The 25,691-nt window shown below is 41.1% G+C and overlaps 1 protein-coding gene and 1 long non-coding RNA gene across 14 annotated transcripts in view; one reads left to right on the top strand and one right to left on the bottom strand.

The window, feature by feature from the left end:
* Positions 1 to 7,953: 7,953 nt before the first annotated feature.
* LOC113014344 (uncharacterized) overlaps positions 7,954 to 25,691 on the bottom strand; it is a 90,961-nt gene continuing 73,223 nt past the window's right edge. For 9 of the 13 annotated variants that reach the window (XR_013904871.1, XR_013904860.1, XR_013904866.1 and 6 more), the window contains 11 exons: positions 15,078 to 15,362; positions 14,542 to 14,670; positions 14,024 to 14,053; positions 13,498 to 13,530; positions 13,259 to 13,294; positions 13,122 to 13,151; positions 12,498 to 12,581; positions 12,302 to 12,340; positions 12,138 to 12,174; positions 9,195 to 11,713; positions 7,954 to 9,116 (listed from right to left, as the gene is read on the bottom strand). Coding sequence is in view for 1 of the 13 variants with exons in the window: in XM_080296707.1 (XP_080152833.1) it covers positions 11,689 to 11,713; positions 12,138 to 12,174; positions 12,302 to 12,340; positions 12,498 to 12,581; positions 13,122 to 13,151; positions 13,259 to 13,294; positions 13,498 to 13,530; positions 14,024 to 14,053; positions 14,542 to 14,670; positions 15,078 to 15,362 (728 nt within the window). In the remaining 12 variants the exon portion in view is untranslated. Of the gene's footprint in view, positions 11,714 to 12,137; positions 12,175 to 12,301; positions 12,341 to 12,497; positions 12,582 to 13,121; positions 13,152 to 13,258; positions 13,295 to 13,497; positions 13,531 to 14,023; positions 14,054 to 14,541; positions 14,671 to 15,077; positions 15,363 to 24,517; positions 24,809 to 24,999; positions 25,273 to 25,691 lie in introns of all 13 variants that reach the window. The other 4 variants (XR_013904867.1, XR_013904869.1, XR_013904868.1 and 1 more) reach the window with 3 other exon arrangements.
* LOC145423822 (uncharacterized) lies at positions 18,998 to 19,668 on the top strand. Its single transcript, XR_013904876.1, has 2 exons — positions 18,998 to 19,348; positions 19,480 to 19,668. It is a non-coding gene; the product is annotated as an uncharacterized LOC145423822 (long non-coding RNA).

The following is a 25,691-nucleotide window of genomic DNA, read 5'->3' as shown; positions in this document are numbered from 1 at the left end:
CCAATTTCTCCAATCAGGGCTAAGTTTCAAATGATGTGACTCATCCTGTGCATGCCTAATTCAGTTCTGCTATCACACGTGAAAAATCAGCACATTTTGTCAAAAACAGACAATTTAACACCAAAAAAAGTAATTTGTACACCAAAAAGTACGTTTTTCTACTTTATTTCAATTTCTAATAGCATTATCTGCTTTGCAGTTAAACTCATCAAACTTAAATTATGTTATTTGTATGTCTATGGGGATATATTCTGTGTAGGTCTTTAGTGCTAATGTTTTAGCTATAGGAGTCTGGGTCAGTTGTAACAGCAACAGTCTGGGTTAGTTGTAACAATAATGCAGATGTTACCACACTATTACTTTAACTTATATTAAACAAGTTGGGGCAACGACATCAGCAGAGAGAGGTTCACTGGTCGCTTTTGTATATGCGGTTAATGCCATTGGCAACACAATTCCTCCACTGTTTGTGTTCCCACACATACATTATGCAGACCACTGTGTCAGAGATGGACCAGTAGGAAGTACTGGTAGTGGAAATAAATCAGGATGGGTGCAAGAAACAGATTCCCTCATCTTTCTGAAGCACTTTGCAAACCACACCAAGGTAAGCCAGGATAAAAAGTAATGGAGTTGAGATGCTGGTGAACAACTACATTTTTTCAGCTTCATTGTTATGTTCAAAATTGGTGCAAGAGTTGTAGGTTATAATGCCCACTGATCCAATGAGGCCAAACTCAAGGAAGACCAACCAAAATTAATGAAATATTCAGTTGCAGAGAATTCCATAATTTGTCTTTTTGGGGGGTTGGAATATGTTCAAAAGCTAGATTTCTGCATTCTGTCACACACACACACACACACACACACACACACACACACACACACACACACACACACACACACACACACACACACACACACACACACAGCTACATAAATGGCTCTAAGTGCATTCATGTGTTGAATAAACAAAGATTACATGTTAATGTTTTGTTAGTACTCTTATTTCATTGTGTTACATTTCACCCCAGGATATGTTACAACTAACCCAGACTATGGGGTTAATTGTAACATTTCACTCTTTGTGTTTGAGGCCATACCAGGCAATGGGTAATTGTGCTGCAGAGAAAGTAGCTGCACTATTTAATAGCAGAGACATGTAAATACTTTGCATTACATTTTGAATCCACTACCTTAAAAGAGCTCCAATTTACAGACAGAAATGTCAAAAATGTTACAACTATCCCCGGTCTCCCCTACTATACAACAATAAGTTCAAGTATGGCTGCACTGAATTTGGATTAAGCCTGGCAAACACTTTGATGGAAACAATCTTAATGAAAGAAAGTTAACCCAACTCCTGGACTGCTGCAGTCCTTCTAACAGAAGACTTAGCCCAGACTTTTATACCCAGTATTCCAGTATATATATGTTCCACGGTAAGTGTGACAAATAACGCACTAACATCAGTGTTAGTAAAGACTTGTGGAAATTAGAAGCAGCACTCGGTCATCTCAGGATGGACTAACACGGAGTTTTCTCTCGGTCCGTGGGGACAGTTACAGACACGGAACATCTCGTGAAAACTATTTCCTCCTGTGTTTTGAGATGTCAGGCCTGTGCAGCAGGGTTAAAGCTCTAGAATCGATCAAATATCTTTTCTATCTATCAACAATAAAAAGCGAATCGATCATCTGAAATGTGCGTCACTCTTTACTTTCACTTTTAAGCCTCCTGCAGGACGGTCACTCACCGCCGTCCACGCGCAGTCCTGTCCCCGCGAGGACCAGAACCACCACGAGGATCATTCTGACCCTGTTCTCGTTTAGAACCAGTTTTATCCTCCTGCTGGAGCGGGGTCTCCGTGTCTGCCTGAGACCCACAGCTGCTCGCCTTCCTGCTGATGTTAGTGAGCAACAGCTGGAAGACTTCAGCTGGATAACGGTTTCTATTTTTTTTTATTCCCAGCTTTATTCTGGAAGATCACACACGGAAGAGCAAACCCTGGAACACCAACACTAAAAATAATAATACAAACACATTATGTTTTAAATAGATTGCTTTATTGAAGTGATTTTTATTGGTCTTATTGGTCTCTTTTAACTTCTGGTAGTTGTTTTGTTTTACTGAATGTTATAAGTGTGTAATAAGGGAGTAATAATGGGAACACACACAATGAAAGTGACATTTTGCAGATTTTTACTGAATGGAAGCACTCAGATTGTACGTGAATCAAAGATTTAGAATTAGCGATTTGAACTTTGAACTATGAAACACTAAACAACAACAAATATGTGAACTTTGACCCTGTAGTTTGTTTCTGGGGGTCTTTTTTTCTAAGCCCAGGCGTTTTTAGCCCCTGGTGGAACTCCAAAGATCAGTTCCTTACAAGCTGCAGACGAAGGACATCTGCTGTGATTGGTCGGGGTGAGAGAAACAAGACAGGATAAAGACATGCGGTGGAAGAGAGACAGAGGTTAAATGCAGAGAGGTCTGTTAACAGATAGTGAGTGAGAAAAGTGACTGGAAAGGAAAAACTCAATGCATCATGGGAATCCCCGGCAGCCTACGTCTATTGCAGCATAACTAAGGGAGGATTCAGGGTCACCTGTCTCAGGGTGATGCTGAAAAACTAGTTCATGTATCACACAGTGGAAAATTGTGTTATTATATTTTGTTTTGGATCAGGCTGTGTGTTGGTACATAGTGTTGATTTTATTTGCATGATTTTATTGTGATATTTATATTGCATGGTTTTATCCTCATATTTATATTGTGTATTTTAGTGTAGTTGCACAATATTCTTTTAATCCACTGTGGACTAAGCGGACAGTTGTAGGCACCTGTGAGGTGGGGGCGTTCCCCGAGGCGGTCTATCAGCCGCCAAACTGACCTGTTAAGGAGGATAGTGAGCTGTGCTGAGGTGGGACAGAGTGACAGTTTGGTCCGACTGATGCTGAGAAAAATGTTCATTCGCTCAGGATTCTCGTCCTGACGCGTTTATCCTGCTGCTCCAGCACAAACCTGAGCTATAATCACGGTTCCTGCAGGTCAGCTGATCATTCTGATGATCGCACGAATCTAAAACTCACCTTTGCACAGATTTCCTGTGAAACTCTTCACAGCTGTGACAGTCACACCGTGGTCACATGACTGAACCAACCTGTGAGCTTCAACTATGAAGTGCTGACCTTAGCGCAAGAGCATCGTATCAATAATGATAATAACAATAATGATAAAAATTATAAATATCATTATAACGGGCGACCGTGGCTCAGGGGGTTGGGAAGCGCATCTGTAACCGGAAGGTCGCCGGTTCGATCCCTGGGCTCTCTGTCCTGGTCGTTGTGTCCTTGGGCAAGACACTTTACCCTACTTGCCTACTGGTGTTGGCCAGAGGGGCCGATGGCGCGATATGGCAGCCTCGCTTCTGTCAGTCTGCCCCAGGGCAGCTGTGGCTACAACTGTAGCTGCCTCCACCAGTGTGTGAATGTGAGAGTGAATGAATAGTGGCATTGTAAAGCGCTTTGGGTGCCTTGAAAAGCGCTATATAAATCCAATCCATTATTATAATAATATTCAATTCAATTTTATTTATATAGCGCCAAATCACAACAAAAGTCGCCTCAAGGCGCTTCATAGTAATAATAATAATTATAATGATAATAATTATAATGATAATAATTATAATGATAATGATAATAATAATAATAATAATGATAATAATCATATTTTTCATTAAAACTGTTTATGAGTTTCTCCAGGATGAATTTTAACACCCAAAGTTTGATCCTGTGCAACTATTAATAAACGATACTTACAGGAGACACCTGAGTCATAGGCGGAGTCAGAGGCGGAGTCAGAGGAGCTTTGAGAGTCTGAAGGAAAGAAATTAATTCAGGTAAACTTGTGAGTTGAATATGTAAAATTAACAATATCACGATAAAAATAATTAACATAACTTTCATATTTACGCATCACTGCACAGTTGAAAACACACATACTTGAAAAACTTAAAAAATAAAAAAAAATTGCTGCACAACCAGTAAATTTTTAAGCTAATGTTCAGGAAAAGTATTTCCTGTTTAGAGTTCAGGTTTGACTTTTCAAGTGTGTGTAACTTGACAAGTTAACTGCAATAAATTACAGGTAGTAATAAAATAAACTACTAACTCTTTTACGCTGTGTCCGCACCTACACGGGTATTTTTGAAAACGCAGCTGTTTCGTCCACGTAAACGGCGTTTGGAATCACCGAAAACTGAGATTTTTTTTAAAACTCCTTTTTTGCGTTTACGTGTGGACGAGGAATACAGAGTTCGTCACACAATGTCAAAGGTATGTGCCTTGTTCACGTCACGCTGAGCGCCCCATATTTTTTCCTATGAGATGAACTGCAGAATGGCAGATAGAGACAAAACACTGTTAATCTGACTGTCTGCAGGTTTTACACGCTTACGTACACAGATGCAGTTACTGTCCCTCCATTTACAAAGGCAGAGGCGTCATGTGTGATTATTTTACATGTAGTTGTTTTTTTCTGTGTAATAATATTTAACATTGCTATCAATGCATTTCTTAAAAATTGCCTCTCTGTGCAAAATAGGTTTAAAAACAAACAGCTGTGAGATCCTGTTTGTTCGTGATTTAAACCGGGGAACAAATCGTGGCAGCCTGATGTTATTTGTATCCCGCTGTAACTTTACTGTATAAAGAGCAAAATTACCAAAGTGCAGACGGTCTGCACTTAGGGAAGCTGTCTTAGAGGAAGAGGACATTTTTAACAAAAGCTTCTACAGTGGGGCAAAAAAGTATTTAGTCAGCCACCGATTGTGCAAGTTCCCCCACCTAAAATGATGACAGAGGTCAGTAATTTGCACCAGAGGTACACTTCAACTGTGAGAGACAGAATGTGGAAAAAAATCCATGAATCCACATGGTAGGATTTGTAAAGAATTTATTGGTAAATCAGGGTGGCAAATAAGTATTTGGTCACCTCAAACAAGGAAAATCTCTGGCTCTCACAGACCTGTAACGTCTTCTGTAAGAAGCTTTTCTGTCCCCCACTCGTTACCTGTATGAATGGCACCTGTTTGAACTCATCATCTGTATAAAAGACACCTGTCCACAGCCTCAAACAGTCAGACTCCAAACTCCGCCATGGCCAAGACCAAAGAGCTTTCGAAGGACACCAGGAAAAGTATTGCAGACCTGCACCAGACTGGGAAGAGTGAATCTACAATAGGCAAGCAGCTTGGTGTGAAAAAATCAACTGTGGGAGCAATCATCAGAAAATGGAAGACATACAAGACCACTGATAATCTCCCTCGATCTGGGGCTCCACGCAAGATCTCATCCCGTGGGGTCAAAATGATCATGAGAACGGTGAGCAAAGATCCCAGAACCACACGGGGGGACCTGGTGAATGACCTGCAGAGAGCTGGGACCAAAGTAACAAAGGTCACCATCAGTAACACACTACAACGGCAGGGAATCAAATCCCGCAGTGCCAGACGTGTTCCGCTGCTGAAGCCAGTGCATGTCCAGGCCCGTCTGAAGTTTGCCAGAGAGCACATGGATGATACAGCAGAGGATTGGGAGAATGTCATGTGGTCAGATGAAACCAAAGTAGAACTTTTTGGTATAAACTCAACTCGTCGTGTTTGGAGGAAGAAGAATACTGAGTTGCATCCCAAGAACACCATACCTACTGTGAAGCATGGGGGTGGAAACATCATGCTATGGGGCTGTTTTTCTGCCAAGGGGACAGGACGACTGATCCGTGTTAAGGACAGAATGAATGGGGCCATGTATCGTGAGATTTTTAGCCAAAACCTCCTTCCATCAGTGAGAACTTTGAAGATGAAACGAGGCTGGGTCTTCCAACATGACAATGATCCAAAACACACCGCCCGGGCAACAAAGGAGTGGCTCCGTAAGAAGCATTTGAAAGTCCTGGAGTGGCCTAGCCAGTCTCCAGACCTCAACCCCATAGAAAATCTGTGGCGGGAGTTGAAAGTCCGTGTTGCTCGGCGACAGCCCCAAAACATCACTGCTCTCGAGAAGATCTGCATGGAGGAATGGGCCAAAATACCAGCTACTGTGTGTGCAAACCTGGTAAAGACCTATAGTAAACGTTTGACCTCTGTTATTGCCAACAAAGGTTATGTTACAAAGTATTGAGTTGTATTTTTGTTATTGACCAAATACTTATTTTCCACCCTGATTTACCAATAAATTCTTTACAAATCCTACCATGTGGATTCATGGATTTTTTTTTTCACATTCTGTCTCTCACAGTTGAAGTGTACCTCTGGTGCAAATTACTGACCTCTGTCATCATTTTAAGTGGGGGAACTTGCACAATCGGTGGCTGACTAAATACTTTTTTGCCCCGCTGTATAAAGTATTTACTTGCTTTCAGGTTTTATTCAAATGTTAGTCTTTTCATTTGTTTCCCCACTTTTTTCCTGTTTCAAAATCAAACACCAGTTTGTGAGAAGATTATCTTCTTTTTTTTTTTTTAAACAGGCATCGGTTTTGCATTGGCTAATTTGCCAATTGTATGTTAAAAATGTTTGTATTTTAATATTCAAAAATGTTTTTGCCCAAAACATATGTGCACTACATGTCAGTAAAAATACTATGCAAATATGGATGTCCTTGAATGCTGAATAAAAACTGACTGATTGTATCTCTTGTACTTTATCAACGCAGTATCTAAAAACTTTGCACCGTAGTGGTTAAAATCTCATTCTAATAAGAGTTAAAAGCGCATTCGGTTATTAGGTTTACGGGGTTATTGAATTATGGTTAACGGTTGGTAGAATTGTTTTTAACATTATCTGCCAATTAAATCTGCCACCCTTCTCCAAATCTGTGCCCCTACCTGGCCCCCCCAACAAAAATTTTCTAGACACGCCACTGGCTGGGATGGTCAATTTGGTAAAGTAAATCCGTTGGGCATCTTTCTTCGCCTTTAGACAATAATTCTGATGTAAAAGAGCCAAACAGGACAGGCAAAAAAAAAAAAATCAAAGATATCATTACCGACTCGACCCTCCCATTTATCCAGGATTAATACCAGCTACAGCTTGTGTTCCACTTGATAAATGGACTTATGTGTGTAATCTTTCTCACATGGTGTGTCGTAAACAGTGACAGAAAAATGTCTGTCACAACATCTGAGACTATTTAAATTAAGGCAAAGCTAAAACAATTTTGAGATTTAATTTAAAAATTAATTTCAGCAATCTTATTGTCACATTTTGTTGAAACGGGTTTGTGTGTGGAAATATAGTCATTAAATGATGTTGAACAGCATTTTGAAAAGTACATTAATGAGAAGAAGCTGGTTTGCTGGACACGCTTTCTGGAGTAGAGCCAAACATTTTTAATTGTGGAACCAACAGCACTCATGACCTTGTAAACTTTAAATTTTATGTGATGGTGGTGCAACTTAAATGAATAGAACCACATTCAGCATTATGATCATAAATACTTTGCCTATTGGTGTTGTTCTGGTAAAACTAGGTAAATCTCAATCACAATTTTGGCTTCCCACAATTAAATAACCATAATGAAGTGTGTGTTCTGTCAATACAATGTGAAGCAAAAACAAATCAAGTACTGCGGTGTATACAGCCTAAATAGTGCATCAGTGCACTGAATTTATGTTAGTAAGGCCAATTTTTTTTTAATTCAGGAATTTGTGCAAATATGAACCAGAATTCTTCTCTTTAAATGACAATGCACTATAAAAGTTTGGTTACAAAAATCATAAATAATTGTAACAAATAATCATAATTATCATTTTGGGAAAAATTGCGTAGCCCTATTTTCATCTGATGGAAGTTCTTATGAGGGCTTTGGACATCTTTGTCACAGCGGGGTGCGCCGATGTATGTGGAAACAGGACCCAAAAGCAGATGATGACGAGGAATTGTAATGATTAACAGAAAAGTGAACCTTTATTGCGATGACGGCAGGGAATGAACCAAGAGACCAAAACAAACAGGCAAAACACTAAGAAACAAAACACTATAAGGTACTAAGACCAAACACTATAACTATAACTGTGGAGTACATAAGCAGGCAAAGACAAAAACTAAGGCTAAGGTCAACATAACAAACGAAAACTAGAACTATAACTAGGGATGGGTATTGATAAGATTTTAACGATTCCGATTCCATTTTCGATTCTGTTTAACGATTCGATTCTTTATCGATTCTCTTATCGATTCTTTTTTTTTTTTAAAAAGGAGAACACTAAGGTCGATTAGCTCAGAGCTTTGTTTTATATCTTCTCTTTGAACAAGATAGAAATTTAGGAGTAACATGGCCTTACAAACCCAACAGTGAGATCTTGAGAGATCCAGCCTACGGCTCTTCAATGGGGTGTCACAGGGTCCCCAGGAAAAAAAAATTGTAAATGTAAAATAATAAAATAAATATTCTTGTGAGACATATCACATATTGACGGGGTCGGGTTATGTTAAAAAGTATAAATTGTTATACTTTGTTCATTGGTTCAAAGGTACCCCACACTTCTTTTTTTGTTTGCTTGTTTGTTCTGTTGTATTTTTCATTTGAACTGTTACTCTGCCAGAGTACTCATATTTACAAGATGGCATTGAACGCCCCATTGGTGTATCAGGAAAACTATTTTGTACGTATGTTCCTTGAAGGGGATTGAAGTCGTTCTTTTTTCCACCGCAGCGAAGGGCTAGGAGTAGGAGAGGAGCTGCTGTATGTTTTTGTTATCGAATCGATCTGATTGTGAAATAAAGCATATGCAGTGAGAACTCCAGGAGTCATCCCTGCCTTAAAGCTGCAACATTCTTCTGTAGCAATAACAAAGTATAACATAAATTGTTCTGTGGCAATTACACAAGAATATCCAGTAATGTCCCTGCCTACAATTAAACACATTCACTTATCAAAAATCGGGGGCATCTGCTGTGGCAAATGGGTGCAAGCCTTTGACCACAAACTTAGACACTGCTCGGTGACATTAGTCTATCCTGGCCTGAAAGGAGACGCTACCGGTAGACTGCAGCGAGAACTGCCAGCGAGCGCCAGCCAGACTCTGTCTGTCTCTCTCATCATGGTCACCTACATGTACAGTAATGGCAGGTCTTGTAATAAGGCAGATTGCGCTAACATAATATGCACTGTTAGTTGATTATTTACCTGCCGCATTAACGGGAGAGGACGTGCAAACGTTAGCGCTGCTGCTGGGTTGAGAGTCACGAGTCCGGAGCGGAATTAAAAACGCGTGTCATCGCGTGTTTTGTGAGCAAATGCTTTTGCATATTCGTAGTGTTTCCTCCCTTGAATGAAATATCTACTTTGCAAGTTGCCCTGTTGTCATCGGTTCTCATAAAGTATAATCAAACTTTTGAGCGTTTGAGCCGCTTAGGCGCCGTGTTTCCTGCCAGGTAAATGACGCTCCGCAACGTGGTGACGTCATTCGGGGCGACTGGAATCGATAAGGGAATCGTTTGCAAAAATGGCAAACAATTCCAAGGAATTGAAACAGTGGGAACCGGTTCTCAACAAGAACCGGTTTTCGATACCCATCCCTAACTATAACTGGGGCGAGGTAAACAGGCTAAGACCATGACTATAACTGTAACTCTGGTGAGATTAAACAGACGAACCGACAATGGCATGAAGAAAACAAAAGGCTTAAATACAGACATGAGGTGATCAGGGGAAGTAGGGACACATGGGGGAAAACAGCTGACAGACATAAACCTAAAGACAGGACCAGGAGAGGAAAGCTAAATATAATGAACAAAGAACACATGACATTGTCAGAATAAAACAGGAAATGACAACACAACTTAACAGACCTAATACGTGATGAAATAAATAGAAAACCCCAAAACATAGAAAACCCAGGAACAATAACTGCCTAAACTAAAGGCAAATAGGAAATAACACAAACTAATAACATATCAAAAAATACAAAGAAAACTCAGAGTGCTGGGTCGGAGACCCAGCCTGTGACAATCTTAATTGTCATAAGCATCACCTGCAGGGACACACAGCAGTATTATTTTTACATGCATGAAAACAAACAGAAGGTTCAGTGTTGATCTGTGCAGTGCAAATTTCAATAAAACATACTCACAAGAGAAACCACAGTCAAAGTCAAAGCCTAGTTCGATCAGTCATTCTAATGTTGTTAATGATATTCTCTTAACTCTGGATTCTGGCAGCCCTGCTGCCTTTGACACAGTCAACCTCAATCGTTAAAACACACGCTGATAAAAAGGAAAACATATATAGATATCATTCTCAAATATGATATGCTGGCTCAAACGTGTCAGTGGTTTCAGTTTACTTATCTGGAAGGACTTTTTATTTCAGCATGTGCCCCCACAGCTCTACAGCAGCCCCTCTTAATGATGGTGCATCTGAAAGCTCAATCTTGGGTCTACTCTTGTTTGCACTGTACATGTTGCCACTAGGAGTCTATTTTTCTGTCTTTCTTTTTTAAACCGTATAACCTTTCATTTCACTGTTTTGCAGACAACTTGCATATTTGTCTTTAAAAGCAGAGAAAGATTCATTTCAACTGTTGCTACGTTGCCATGAAGACGTTAAACAGTGGATGTTCTTAAATTTTGAAAATTAAATGAAAACAAAAAAAAAATGTCATTTTGCCAACTCTATTAGTAAATACATTGACAGTGTTCAGTGAAGGTATTTACACAGTAGTATCAGACACAGTTTAGTTTTTGTAATCATCCTGCAGTTTACTCAGCTTGGCCAAAAACTCTTTGGCCTTATTAATAAATAAAGGAGATTAATCACTATGTTTTACCACGACACACCAATGTAAATTCATTAAAGTAAATGCTGTAATGAAATTTCCTGTCACATTCCTTTTAAAACACATGCCACTTTATTTCTAAAGCACCAAAGGTCTGTACAAAAAGGGTAAAAGTTCAAGACAGATGAAAACTCACGCTGGTATAAAAGCCAAGGAGAAAAGGTGTTGGGTTTTTTTTTTTTTAAACGAGTTTTAAAAACAGCAGGAGAGTGTTTACCTGCCTGACCTCTAGCAGCAGCTCATTCCACGTTTTAGGAAAACTGCAAAGGCTCTGGATTTATAAAATGTCTTTGGGAGAGTCAAAAGCACCTGGTTAGCTGATCTACAAGCAGGTGATGGCGTGTAAGGGTGAAACATCTCAGACAAATAAGAAGGGCCAAGACCTTTAAGAGACTTCCAAACAAATAAAAGAATTTTAAAATGGATTGGAAACTGAATGGTAAGCTAGTGAAGGTCCACTAAACCGGGGTTTTTGTGCTCTCGTTTGCTTAAAAATCGTACAGCAGTGTTTTGTACCAGCTGTAGATGTGAGAGGGGGGCCTGGCTTATTCCAAACACAAGACATTAATCCAGGCGAGCGATGATAAATCCATGGATCAGAGTCTCAAGGCGGCATCTAGACAGGATGGGCTTCATTTTAACAGCTGCCTCAACTGAAAGATGGAGGATTTAACCACAGCATTGACATGTGAGTCGAGTTTTAGGCTGGGGTCCATTTTCACACCTAAATTAGTGATGCTGGATTTTTCGTGGGGGGCCAAAGAGGAAAGGTCAAAGTCAGGGATACAGCTGGAGGCACTGGATTTAGCATGACCTCAGCCAGTATTCTCTGTGGCAGAAGGTTTAGTGTGAATCCTGAACCTGTGAGCTGCAGGCATGAACAACAGTATTATTTTACATGTAAAGTAACACAGAGGCTGATCTGCTCGGATTTATTCTCTGTTCTTTGGCAAAGCTGCTTTCTACCCTCGCTCTAACTCAGAAAACATACTGCAGGTTCTCAGTGAGGGATACACCAACCTGATCATATCATGAAAATTAATAAACCCTTATGTGTAAGGGACACACTCCACTTAAATATTTACTTTCTATCTGTAATTTAAATCAATTAAATGTAACAGGGACTTCCAAAAATAGAAACCCACTGATCTGATATTTATTAGGAAAATAATAAAATAGTCAAAATCAAAAAAGAAAAGTCAGCTAGCAACGATCAAGTTGATGTGGATCCAGCTCTGTGAGACTGATATCAGACTGGTGCAGTAGTATCCTACATCATCAGTTATACTTACATGTCAGAGTAAAAACCGCTGGAGAAAGAAGAGGCCACTGTAAAGGAGAAAAAAGTATTCACATGGGTTTAAAATGTGTCGGTCACTACCAGAGTACAGAATAATGTGGCTTACAATTACACATCACAGAGCTCAATGCTACATGTTAGCTGACAAAAACTTACTGGAACTTGCTTTATTACCCTCGTCTTCGTCAGCACTTCCTGTAAAGACAAAGGAGGAAAAAAGTAAAAAAAAGTAAAAAAAAAAAAGTAATCAGCTGCAACATGAGCTTAAAATGTATCAGTCAATACCACAGTACAGAATAATGTGACTCATATTATACAACACAGAGCAGCATGTTAGCTGAGGGAGACTTACTCTCACTGTCTGTGAGACGTTCGGTTTCCTCATCCTTCCCATCTTTAGCATCAGCCTTGTTATCTACAGTAACTGCTGCACTTCCTGTAAAGACAACATACATTGTGAGCTACATGAAGGAAACTGCAAACTTTAGCAACACACTGATGTGATGCTGGTGATCGTTCTGATGTGAGGGTCGTTCCTTTCATTGATTACTGCAGTTTCTCTAACCGGGTTATATTTGTAGTCTTAATTTAAAGATAAACGTGGGAATTCCCCAGTGTTCTTGAACACCTCACATCAAAGGAACGTGGAGGAAAGCCTGCAGGAAAGGAGTCGACGTTCCTAAAAACCTTTTTGTTCCAATTCAGAAAGTAAAAACATCCACGTCACACAATTTTTATTCACCATTATCAATAAAAAGTTATCAAAGTTTCATTTTAATGCAACAATGACTCTCATAGAAATTTGTTTCACTGGTCCTCTACATCCCACTCTGTGCCCCACAGATGGAGAACGACTGATATAAAAGAGGCACCGTTCCACATAAAACACACAGAATATGAAGAACATCTCCTACAATCTACTGGGCCTTAAAATAAACTGTTATGTGTGTCTGAGGAAGGAGAAGGAAACACGTACCACTGCTGGAAGCTGCAGGCACAGGAGCAACTACACACACACACACACAGACAGACACACACACACACACAAAATATTAATATTAACTTCAATAAACTATTTTGTATAAATCTTTGTAGGGTGGGAGGGGCACCTACCATTTATCAGAGGTGTGCTTGCAACGCCATTACCAACTACACACGCACACGCGCACACACACACACACACACACACACACACACACACACACACACACACACACACACACACACACAGGTTAAAATCAGCTTTAAGGTTTTCAGCTGCTGCTGTATAAATATTATTACCACATAAACACTTTAAATATCAGAAACATTGACATTTAACAACATCCAGAGCAGAGAAATAAAGAGCTTACCTGGCACAGGAGCATAAATAGTCTTTATTCCAGCTGATAAATACAAATGATAGAAAGACAAAACGACACATTTTAATTCAGTCAGTGCTTCATGTTTGATTCTTTTTATCTGTGTTCTTATAAAAAGTCACAAATGTTAAAGAGCAGTGACTCCACAGAGAAACTGAAAGTCAAAAGTACGTCTGACTTTTTCTTCCGTTTGTTTCATAAAGATGTAAAGTGTCAGTGAAACTGAGCAGCTGTCACAGAGAGGAACCTCTGCACACACCTGACAGCAGCCATGTTTCACCTGTCAGGCTCATCCAGATATTAGGAGCTTTATACTGACCACAGGTAACCATGAGCCTGGCTGCTCTAACCTTTCTCCTCATGCTTCAAGTTTCTGTCTCCTCCACTGTTTGCCTGTTCACCTCCTCTGTGCTACACTGAACAAATACTAATCTGTTAAAGGTGTTAATGGATGGGCTCAGACTGACTCGAGTCTCCGAGCATCAAACTTTATAAGACAGCAAAATAAAGATGTTACCTTTGTTGTCGTTGGCTCCACGTCTGCGTCCTGTAAACAGACGTAACACAGACTGTCAGTGATGATGGATGAACTCAGTGGTTTGTTCTACATGCAGATGTGTCTGAGTGGAGACGGTGGAGGAAACGAGCTGCACACTATCAGCAAACATCAATCATTTCTGTTCTGCACAGAAAAACTACATTTATGTCCCAGAGGGCTCAAAGTTATTGGATCAGAAGCTGCAGACAGGAAAGTCTGACATCATGTCACATGACTGTGACCTTTGACCCCCTCATGGAGTCCTAATAGAATACTAAGTGAAGTGTTTGAAGGCTGACAGACTGGAGCAGCTGATATTCAACATTTCTTACATTCATTTCAATGATTTTCTTCATGTGTTTCAAATGTGATGATCAGTAACAGAGCTCCATGTCATCACTGTCTGAGACCAGGACAGTTTCATTTTTACAGGATACAAAGACAAACATTTTAGCTCCACTCAGCAATAATTACACACAACAGCACACTGGACTTACCAAGACAGCCTTTTTTATACAAGATCACACAGGCAACTACAGCAACAAGAGCAACCACAGCCAAGACTCCTCCCACTGCAGCAGCGATCGGAGGTCCACATCCAGGTTCCGGTGGAAGGTCAGTGATGTCTGAAACACAGACACAAGCTTCAGGTTGAGGTCACTGTCAGTTATTTGCTGCTGTTTGTTACTGAGATGTAGATTTGAAGCCACAGTCATGATGGAGTCAGTGATCTGACAGCAGTGATGTGGAGCAGCAACAGGAGGTCAGTGAGAGGGGACGGCACTGAGACTGTTCATATCTGGAACTATTCAGTGATGCTCTGGAGGAGATCGCTGCTCTGCTTCTTCAGGGCTGCAGAGCTGGGCTACATGTGACATGCTAGCTTAGTTCTAGATGGACTGACATGGATCTGACCTCAGGACTGTGATCAGGACAGAATGATGCAGATCTGCTGGACACAGAGGAGCTCCAGGCTCTGACTGAAGAAACAGAGTTATGATCAACAACAGAGACAATAAATAAAGTTTCTTACCCCAAGTCTTTGTAACATCCACACCAGTCGCCTCATGAAAGACTTCACAGCTGAACTTTGACAGGTCAGACTTCAAAATCTCCACATGGTCTCGTCTCTGGAAGGTCTCATCGTTATTTGGAAGAACTCCTGAGCTCGTCAGGCCGTCGACTGGAGTCAGAACACGTCCGTTCCTTCTGATCCTCACGATGATGTCTTTGAGGTAGAAGCCTGTGGCGAGGCAGGTCAGGATGAGGTTTGTCTCCACTTTGGCCTTCTTTGCAAACACAAACACCTCAGGTGGAGCTGGAAGCAGGAAATGGAAAACTGTGTCACCACATTTGATACGTGATTATATGAATGTGGTTTATCTCTGAAATATTAAAGCAGTGTATGAAATTGAATGTCTTATATGCTGTAGCTGCTAAAAGCCACACTACAGCAAAAAATATGTTAACCTCAGAGAGACTGCAAAGACACACTGGTTGGGAATTGAGTTGCATTTTTTTTTGTCTGAGATCAAGTCCAAGTAGTTGCAGTGACCAACAGTGCAGTGTCACCCAGAGGTCGAGCATGCAGCACCTTCAGCCTCCAAGTGAACAATTTTTCATCGAAAGACAACTGCACAGGTCACATGATGGGCCACAACCTGTGTCAGTCTGACTTGGACCAACTGAAATCAGGAGGATTTATCATTCTGAAATCCAACAGTCTGTGAGATGATGCAATCACAAATATTTAAATGTAAAGAAACTGGTTTGATCCAAAGATGGTGACCATCACAGTCCTGTGAGCATCCAAGGTCAAAGTTCAGTCTGACAAGTACCTCAGTATTAACACTGATAACAGTTTTAGATGTTGGTCTGTTTTTCTGTTCTAGAAAGTTCAGTCAGATGGCCCAACAGCATGATGTGGAAATCTGTCAATGGCAGGAAAATTAAGGTTACTAAAAGTGGTGCAACCAGCAAGCTGATCATTGTCCTCAATGCCTTTATGAACAGTGTGTGTTACAGCAAGCAAGGAGGAGTTGATCCAACATGAACTGTGACCTTCTGACAGCAGACACGGAGCTCCACACTGTGAGTTTGGAAGCTTTAAGAATTCATTTGTGCCTCATTCAATTCAGTTCAATTCAATTTTATTTATATAGCGCCAAATCACAACATAAGTCGCCTCAAGGCGCTTCATAGATACAGAGAAAAACCCAACAATCATATGACCCCCTATGAGCAGCACTTTGGCGACAGTGGGAAGGAAAAAACTCCCTTCTAACAGGAAGAAACCTCCGGCAGAACCAGGCTCAGGGAGGGGCGGGGCCATCTGCTGTGATTGGTTGGGGTGAGAGAAGGAAGACAGGATAAAGACATGCTGTGGAAGAGAGACAGAGGTTAATAACAGATATGATTCAATGCAGAGAGGTCTGTTAACACATAGTGAGTGAGAAAGGTGACTGGAAAGGAAAAACTCAAAGCATCATGGGAATCCCCCGGCAGCCTACGTCTATTGCAGCATAACTAAGGGAGGATTCAGGGTCACCTGGTCCAGCCCTAACTATATGCTTTAGCAAAAAGGAAAGTTTGAAGCCTAATCTTGAAAGTAGAGATAGTGTCTGTCTCCTGAATCCAAACTGGAAGCTGGTTCCACAGAAGAGGGGCCTGAAAACTGAAGGCTCTGCCTCCCATTCTACTTTTAAATACTCTAGGAACAACAAGTAGGCCTGCAGAGCGAGAGCGAAGTGCTCTAATAGGGTGATATGGTACTACAAGGTCATTAAGATAAGATGGGGCCTGATTATTTAAGACCTTGTATGTGAGGAGCAGGATTTTGAATTCTGGATTTAACAGGAAGCCAATGAAGGGAAGCCAAAACAGGAGAAATCTGCTCTCTCTTTCTAGTCCCTGTCAGGACTCTTGCTGCAGCATTTTGGATTAACTGAAGGCTTTTCAGTGAGTTTTTTGGACATCCTGATAATAATACAATACAATACAATCTTTATTTATAGAGCACATTTAAAAACCAAGGGCATGCCAAAGTGCTTTACATAAAACAATAAAACAATGAAACAATTAACACTATATCATCAGGGTCATATAAGTGTGGGATTATGTTCACAGATAAAAACCACTAATAAGAATAAACTATAGCACATAGCTATAGCAAAGTAAAACTATACCATCAAACACGGTAGTAGAGAACATAGACAACGCAAGACAACACAAGACAAACAGAAAAATTAATAGAATAACTCACTGCAAACAGGCCAGGATTTAACTGGTAGAAAAAGCAAGTTCAAACAGATATGTTTTAAGCCGTGATTTAAAAGATTGAATAGAATCAGACGCCCGGATGCCAATCGGAAGATTGTTCCACAGCTCAGGTGCAGCTAGAGCAAACGCTCGATCACCTCTAGACTTCAAACGAGATCTGGGCTGAACCAACAATAACTGTGAGGATGATCTTAAAGCCCTCGCAGGAGCATATGAGTTTAGGAGTTCCTTAAGATAGCTTGGTCCTGTGTTATTAGTAATTTTAAAAGTAAGCAACAGAATTTTAAATTGAATACGAAATTTCACAGGCAACCAGTGCAGATCAGCAAGGACGGGAGTGATGTGAGCAAACTTCTTAGTTTTAGTTAGAATGCGTGCAGCGGCATTCTGGACTGTCTGTAATCTATGTAGAAGGGTAGAGTGGAGACCAAAATAAAGTGAATTACAATAATCTAGCCTTGACGTTACAAAGGCATGGATGAGCTTTTCCAGGTCATTGTGCGGGATATAGTGTTTGGTCTTAGAAATAAGGCGAAGTTGGTAAAAACTGGATCTGACGACAGCAGACACTTGTTTATCAAGTTTAAATGAGCTGTCAAGTAGCACACCCAGATTCCTAACAGTGTCAGAAAAGGAACTAGTGAGAAAACCAAAGGCATCACGGAGTTTGGCACGAAGAGCATCACTACCAAAGACCACAATTTCAGTTTTCTTATCATTAAGGATAAGAGTATTTGCCAGAAGCCATTGCTTGACCTCACACATGCACTCTCGAAAGCTATTCAAGGACAGAGCTAGATCATCATTTAACTCAAAATAGATCTGGATGTCATCGGCATAATAATGAAAAACAATATGATACTTTTCAAAAATAGCACTTAAAGGAAGCATATATAATGAGAACAGGGTAGGGCCTAACACAGATCCCCGGGGGACACCACAGCAAACTTTCAATTCAATTCAATTCAATTTTATTTATATAGCGCCAAATCACAACAAAAGTCGCCTCAAGGCGCTTCATAGATACAGAGAAAAACCCAACAATCATATGACCCCCTATGAGCAAGCACTTTGGCGACAGTGGGAAGGAAAAACTCCCTTTTAACAGGAAGAAACCTCCGGCAGAACCAGGCTCAGGGAGGGGCGGCCATCTGCTGCGACCGGTTGGGGTGAGACAGGTACAGCGGAAGAAGAGGAGGTGGCCAAGTGAACCGAAGAGAGCCGGTTGGAGAGGTAAGATTTAAACCAATCCAAGACAGCGCCCTTGATGCCTACAGTGTGCTCTAGTCTCACCAATAGTATGTTATGGTCAACCATGTCAAATGCCGATGAAAGATCCAATAGCACTAGGACAGAGGGGCGTCCATTGTCAGCCATTAGTAAAAGGTCATTAAAAACTCGGAGCAGCGCTGATTCAGTGCTGTGATGTTGTTTGTAGTGATGGGACGTTCTGTATCGAGGCTTCGGAGCGTGTGTCGAGTAATGGAGGGGGCGTTTCCGCGAAGCGCGTATCGAGGCTTGCTTCATTTATGGGAGGAGCTGAAAATGATGACGTCCGAAGCCTCGCTGCCCGGCTGTACCACGTGACTGGTTCATGAAGTGGTTCGAACTTTGCCGCGAGCTATGACAGCGATATAAACCCCTCAGACTACATTCAAAAATGTGGGTGTTTGATGGAGAGTTGCGGTTAGTGAGAGTTTGGAGACCGTTTGGAGGTTTATGAGAGTGAGGAGAGAAAGTCAGGAGAGAATGGAGCCAGCTAAGAAGAGGAGGATGTCCTCCCCTGTGTGGGAACATTTTGATCTTATTCCTCCCAACAAGGTATGTAAATTTCTACAGAAGATGTATTTTCATGATACTGATGGTGCAATACAATTTATGTTGAGCTGTCTTGACTTTTGTACAAGGTGAAGTGTTTGCTATGTGCCAGGGAGCTGGGATATAACAACAACACCTCATCCATGCTTAGGCACTACAGAGCTTTGCATGAGAATAAGGGGAACACCGATCGTGGAGCAAGACCAGGTGAGCCATCAAATGCAATGATAATATAGGATGCAGTAATGTTACTAAATAATATAACAATATTATACAACTGTTATAAGTTACGTGTGTGATATTTATATTTGTGCTTTATCTTTATTGTCTTTCCTCAGGAGAACAATCTCAAATAGATGAAGACCTGGTCAGCATGGTGATTGAGGACTCCCAGCCATTTAGCATTGTGGAGGACAAAGGATTCAAAAGATTTGTTAAATCATTAAATCCTAGCTATGTTCTCCCCACTAAAAAGGTCATAAAAGCAGTGAAAATTTAGTTTTTACAGAATAAAATGTGAACAGGCAGGACTGAGGCTCAAAGCCTCAGTGTGTAGCTGTCCATACCTCAACGTTACAAAAGCACAACCACTGTCCACACCCCAACCACACCTCACCTCACAGTAAATGATCATTTCCATTTCAAGCATTTCCAAATAATCATTTCCCATACTGCCACTATAAATATACACAGTATACTGCCATCACTACAATATACATGTTTTACACACTCCTTTTGTTGTTGACATTTACAGGCTGTGTGCAAAATGCCACACTCTTCAAATTCATGCCAGCTATTATTTTTACGTCCAGTAGGTGTCCTGCTAGAGCAAATGAAGCTTCATGAAGCTTCGCGTTGGGGTGAACCAATTGGATGAAAAGCTTCAGTGCTTCATGGGGCTTCATCTGCCCATCACTAGTTGTTTGTAGGCCGATTGAAATTTATCATTAATGTTATTCTCATCCAGGTAGGTCTGAAGTTGAAGCAGAACTACCTTTTCAAGAATTTTGGCCACGAAGGGAAGCTTAGAAATCGGCCTATAGTTGGCATAATCATTATAATCAAGGTTACTTTTTTTAAGAACAGGTTGGATTATAGCATGTTTAAAAGCTGATGGTACATAGCCGGAAAGCAAGGAAGAGTTCAATATGGACAATAGACAAGGTCCAATTGCACTAAAACAATAGATGTAGATAATGAATTACAGTTGTCCAGCCTGGAAGTAATAAATGCATGAACTAGTTTTTCAGCGTCACTCTGAGACAGGATATTTCTAACTTTAGAGATGTTGCACAAATGGAAGAAAGCAGTCTTACATATTTGTTTAATATGTGCGTTGAAGGACATGTCCTGGTCAAAAATGACTCCAAGGTTCCTCACAGTGTTACTGGAGGCCAAGGTAATGCCATCCAGAGTAAGAATCTGGTTAGATACCATATTTCTAAGATTTTCAGGGCCGAGTACAATAACCTCAGTTTGATCTAAATTAAGAAGCAGAAAGTTAGCAGCCATCCAGGTCTTTATGTCTTTAAGACATTCCTGCAGTTTAACTCATTGGTGTGTGTTATCTGGCTTCATGGACAGATAGAGCTGGGTGTCATCAGCATAGCAGTGTAAATGTATGCTATGTCTTCTAATGATGCTGCCTAAGGGAAGCATGTATAATGTAAACAGAATCGGTCCTAGCACTGAACCCTGTGGAACTACATAATTAGCCTCAGTGTGTGAAGAGGACTCTCCATTTACATGCACAAACTGGAGTCTATGAGATAGATATGATACAAACCACTGCAGTGCAGTACCTGTAATACCTACAGCATGTTCTAATCGCTCTAATAGGATATTATGATCAACAGTATCGAACGCTGCACTGAGGTCTAGCAGGACAAGCACAGAGATGAGTCCACTGTCAGAGGCCATAAGAAGATCATTTGTAACCTTCACTAAAGCTGTTTCTGTGCTGTGATGAGCTCTGAAACCTGACTGAAACTCTTCAAATAAACCATTCCTCTGCAGATGATCTGTTAGCTGTTTGACAACTACTCTTTCAAGGATGTTTGATATGAAAGGAAGGTTGGAGATTGGCCTATAATTAGCTAAGACTGCTGGGTCTAGAGATGCTTTTTGAGTAAAGGTTTAACTACAGCCAGCTTGAAGGCCTGTGGTACATAGCTGATTATTAGAGATAGGTTGATCATATTTAAGATTGAAGCATTAATTAATGGCAGGACTTCTTTGAGCAGTTTTGTAGGAATGGGGTCTAAAAGACACGTTGATGGTTTGGAGGAAGTAATTATTGAAGTTAACTCAGAAAGATCAATTGGAGAAAAAGAGTCTAACTTAACATCAATGGTACTAAAAGTAGCTGTAGATAATATTACATCTGTGGGATGATTATTGGTAATTTTTTCTCTAATGATAAAAATTTTATTAGTGAAGAAGTTCATGAAGTCATTACTAGTTAACGTTAAAGGGATGGTTGGCTCAAAAGAGCTCTGACTGTTTGTCAGCCTGGCTACAGAGCTGAAGAGAAACCTGGGGTTGTTCTTATTGTCTTCAATCAGTGATGAATAGTAAGATGTTCTGGCTTTGCGGAGGGCTTTCTTATAAAGCAGCAAACTATTTCTCCAGGCTAAATGATGATCCTCTAGATTTGTGACACGCCATTTCCTCTCCAGATTACGAGTCATCTGCTTTAGGCTACGTGTTTGAGAATTATACCACGGAGTCAGGTACTTCTGATTAGAGACCTTAGTTTTCACAGGAGCTACAGTATCCAGAGTCGTACGTAGTGAGGAGGTGAAATTATTAACAAGATAATCGACCTCTGTTGGAGCAGCGTTCAGATAGCTTCTCTGCTCTGTGTTGGTACAGGGCATTCAAGATGATAACAGTGGGTGGATTATATTCTTAAACTTAGTTACAGCGCTTTCAGAAAGACATCTACTGTGATAAAGTCTACTCTCCACCGCTGTGTAATCAATTATTGTAAATGTAAATGTTATCAGGAAATGATCAGACAGCAGAGGGTTTTCAGGAAACACTGTTAAATGTTCAGTTTCTATGCCATATGTTAAAACAAGATCTAGAGTGTGATTAAAGTGGTGGGTGGGTTCTTTTACATTTTGAGAGAAGCCAATTGAGTCTAATAACAGATTAAATGCCATGTTGAGGCTGTCATTTTTAGCATCTACATGGATGTTAAAATCACCCACAATAATTATTTTATCTGAGCTCAGAACTAAATTAGATATAAAGTCTGAGAAATCAGACAGAAACTCTGTGTAAGGCCCAGGTGGACGATAGATGATAACAAGTAAGACTGGTTTCTGAGTTTCACAGCTGGGGTGGACGAGGCGAAGCATCAGGCTTTCAAATGAATTAAAAGTCTGTCTGGGTCTTTGGTTGATTAATAGGCTGGTGTGAAAAATTGCTGCCACACCGCCCCCTCGGCCTGTGCTTCGAGGTTTCTGGTAGTTAGAATGACTCGGGGTGTTGATTCATTTAAACTAACATAATCATCCTGCTGCAACCAGGTTTCTGTAAGGCAGAGTAAATCGATTTGTTGATCAATTATTCAGTCATGTACAGAGACTTGGAGGAGAGAGACCTAATATTTAATAATCCACATTTCACTGTTTTACTCTTTGGTTCAGATGTGGATACTGTATTGTTCTTTCTTTGTGATTGTTTATGTTTAAGTTGTTTGTTGCTGGTTTTTAGTTTGTTTTTTGTCTGTTTGGGAGCTGACACAGTCTCTATGGAGATGGGTTTTTGGGGGGGTAGCAGGAGGAGAGAAGCTGCAGAGAGGCGTGTAAGACTGCAACTCTGCTTCCTGGTCCCAACTCTGGATAGTCATATTTTGGGGAGTTTAATAAATTTGTCCATATTTCTAGAAATGAGAGCTGCTCCATCCAAAGTGGGATGGATGCCGTCTCTCCTAACAAGACCAGGTTTCCTCCAGAAGGTTTGCCAATTATCTATGAAGCCCACATCGTTTCTGGGACACCACTCAGACAGCCAGCAATTTAAGGAGAACATGCGGCTAAACATGTCACTCCTGGTCTGATTGGGGAGGGGACCAGAGAAAACTACAGAGTCCCACATTGTTTTGGCAAAGTTGCACACCGATTCAATATTGATTTTAGTGACCTCCGATTGGCGTAACCGGGTGTCATTACTGCCGACGTGAATTATGATTTTACTGAATTTACGTTTACCCTTAGCCAACAGTTTTAAATTTCCTTCAATGTCGCCTGCTCTGGCCCCTGGAAGACAATTGACTATGGTTGCCGGTGTCTCTAGCTTCACATGTCTGAGAACAGAATCACCAATTACCAGAGTTTGACCCCCGGCGGGTGTGTCGCCGAGTGGGGAAAAACGGTTAGACACATGAACGGGTTGGTGGTGTACCTGGGGCTTCTGTTTAGGACTATGCTTCCTCCTCACCGTCACCCAGCCGCCCTCTTTCCCCAGCTGCTTGGGGTCTGCCGGGGAACAGCTAGCGGGGCCTACGCTATCTTCGGCTGCACCAGCTACAGGGGCCTGGCTAGCTACGGGTGAATGAAGGGTGCGAAGCCGAGTCTCCAATTCAGTAATCCTGGCCTCCAGAGCTGCAAATATGCTACATTTGTTACAGATATCATTACTGCTAAAGGAGGCCGAGGAGTAACTAAACATCTGACACAATGAGCAAGAAAGTGCAGGAGGGACAGGTGAAGTAGCCATGGTGCTAACGAGTCGGCTACGAGCTAAGCTAAGCTAGCGAGACAGTACAGAGACAGTGAGTGAATGCTTTGGCTATAAATTAGGTAGTGAGTACACAGAAAGTGTGCTTCGGATGAAGCACGTGAAGATTATACTATGAAAGAAGAATGTATTTAAAAGTTGTTAATTAAATTGCTAAGCAGATAAGCTACTCAGAAACACCACTGTGTTTGAGCAGGAACAGGAAGTGATACTCTACCACAGAGCGAGCGAACACCAAGTGACAGCGCCACTTGGTGTGGTGGCGCCATTCAGTCAATGCTCTGAATATCAGGACATCACAGAGTCATTGCAACATAAGTTATTCTACATTTAATGTTCATTTTTATCAATGTGCTCCATTTTATCCTATAATCAATAATATAATTTATGACTATTAAAATAATAATTTCCTTATACTGGAATTGGTTCAAAGTTTGTAAATCCAAGTGTATAAATTGAGTTATTTTTCCTGAAATGGCCTGTTTTATTATGTTGGCTGCTTTATCCTGAATCGGTGAGAGGAAGCAGAGTGATCGGGGATAAGAGACCTGATGGTGAAGGTTTCCACGTTTACTGTCCCACACACCAGAATTAATTTAAAAACGTTTTTTTTAATGTCATACATACATTTCTTTTTGAGCTGCTGTTGTTCATAATCCAAGAACTTGCTCAGCCAATCGATGCACTCGTTCTCCAGGTATCCCTTGGTGTACTCTATCAGCACCTGGACCCTGTCCCACTTCCTCTTGGTTAGTTCTGCCTCCTGAATCTGAGCGACCCAGACTCCGTTTTTATCATCGAAGGACAGGAAGTAGTTTCCATCGTAGGCGTACATGTCCACGCCTCGGACAAACCTGAGCGTGCCGTCAGGCTGCGTCTCACCCTCACAGCCGTGCATCCACTGAAGAACGTGGAGGTCTGGAAGCAGGAGGGTGAAATAAGGAAGAACAAACAAAGGACAAGGAAATGAAGATTTAGAGGAGACGAGATGAGGAAGCAGGAACAACTTGTTCCTGACCTGAGGAACCTGATCTCAAATGGAAGCATTTTTCAATTAAAATGTTATTTTGTTGATGTCATGCAGGTCCTTCAGCTTTCGAGGGTCTGACCTGAGTCATTCTGCCTCATTTGCTCCATCACGATGCCGATGTTGACCTTGAACCACTGCTGCTTGCTCTTGCGGGACTGTGTGCCTCTTTCCCAGTAATCAGCAGGTAAACGCTCTCTCATCCACTCCTGTCTGGGAACCTTTGCCTGATTCTCGCTGTCAAAGTAGTCGACCATCCTGCCGTCCAGCAAACCCATGGCTGTGAACTGGTGGATGCCCGGGAGGCCGACAGGTTTGGAGAGCGCCGTGTAGATGTAGGTGAGGGAGTGAGTCTCTGAAAGTCACACAGGAGGGAAAACACAGGAGCAGGATGGATGAGCTCTGATGTTTTTACTGGGCAGGTATGTTTGCAGATCCATGGATCAGAAGCTCTGGCCCTTTGCTATTTCAGTCATGAACAATCAGTGAGCAGCAGTAAATAATCAGCTGTGTTATTTCTGTCACAGTTTGCAACTGAACGATTTTTCTGTTCTTGCTTCTTTCAAACTGTGCAGGTCAGAAATAAATCTTGTCCCTGTATTTGTAAATGGAGTCCAGGCTGGGAGGGTGGACAGATGCTTAATTTTGATCACCTTTCTGCTTGTGTTTCTTAACTGTAACTTGCCTTTGTTCATTAAAACAGAGAAGTGTAGAATATTCCTGAAACATGAGGGGGAAACAGAGAAACACAGAGACCTCCTGAGAAGCAGTGAG

Source organism: Astatotilapia calliptera, chromosome 22 (genome assembly GCF_964374335.1).
Source record: "Astatotilapia calliptera chromosome 22, fAstCal68.1, whole genome shotgun sequence".
Taxonomy (NCBI): domain Eukaryota; kingdom Metazoa; phylum Chordata; class Actinopteri; order Cichliformes; family Cichlidae; genus Astatotilapia; species Astatotilapia calliptera.
Note: the sequence above shows the minus strand (reverse complement) of the source record. Positions and strands in the feature narration are given on the sequence as shown.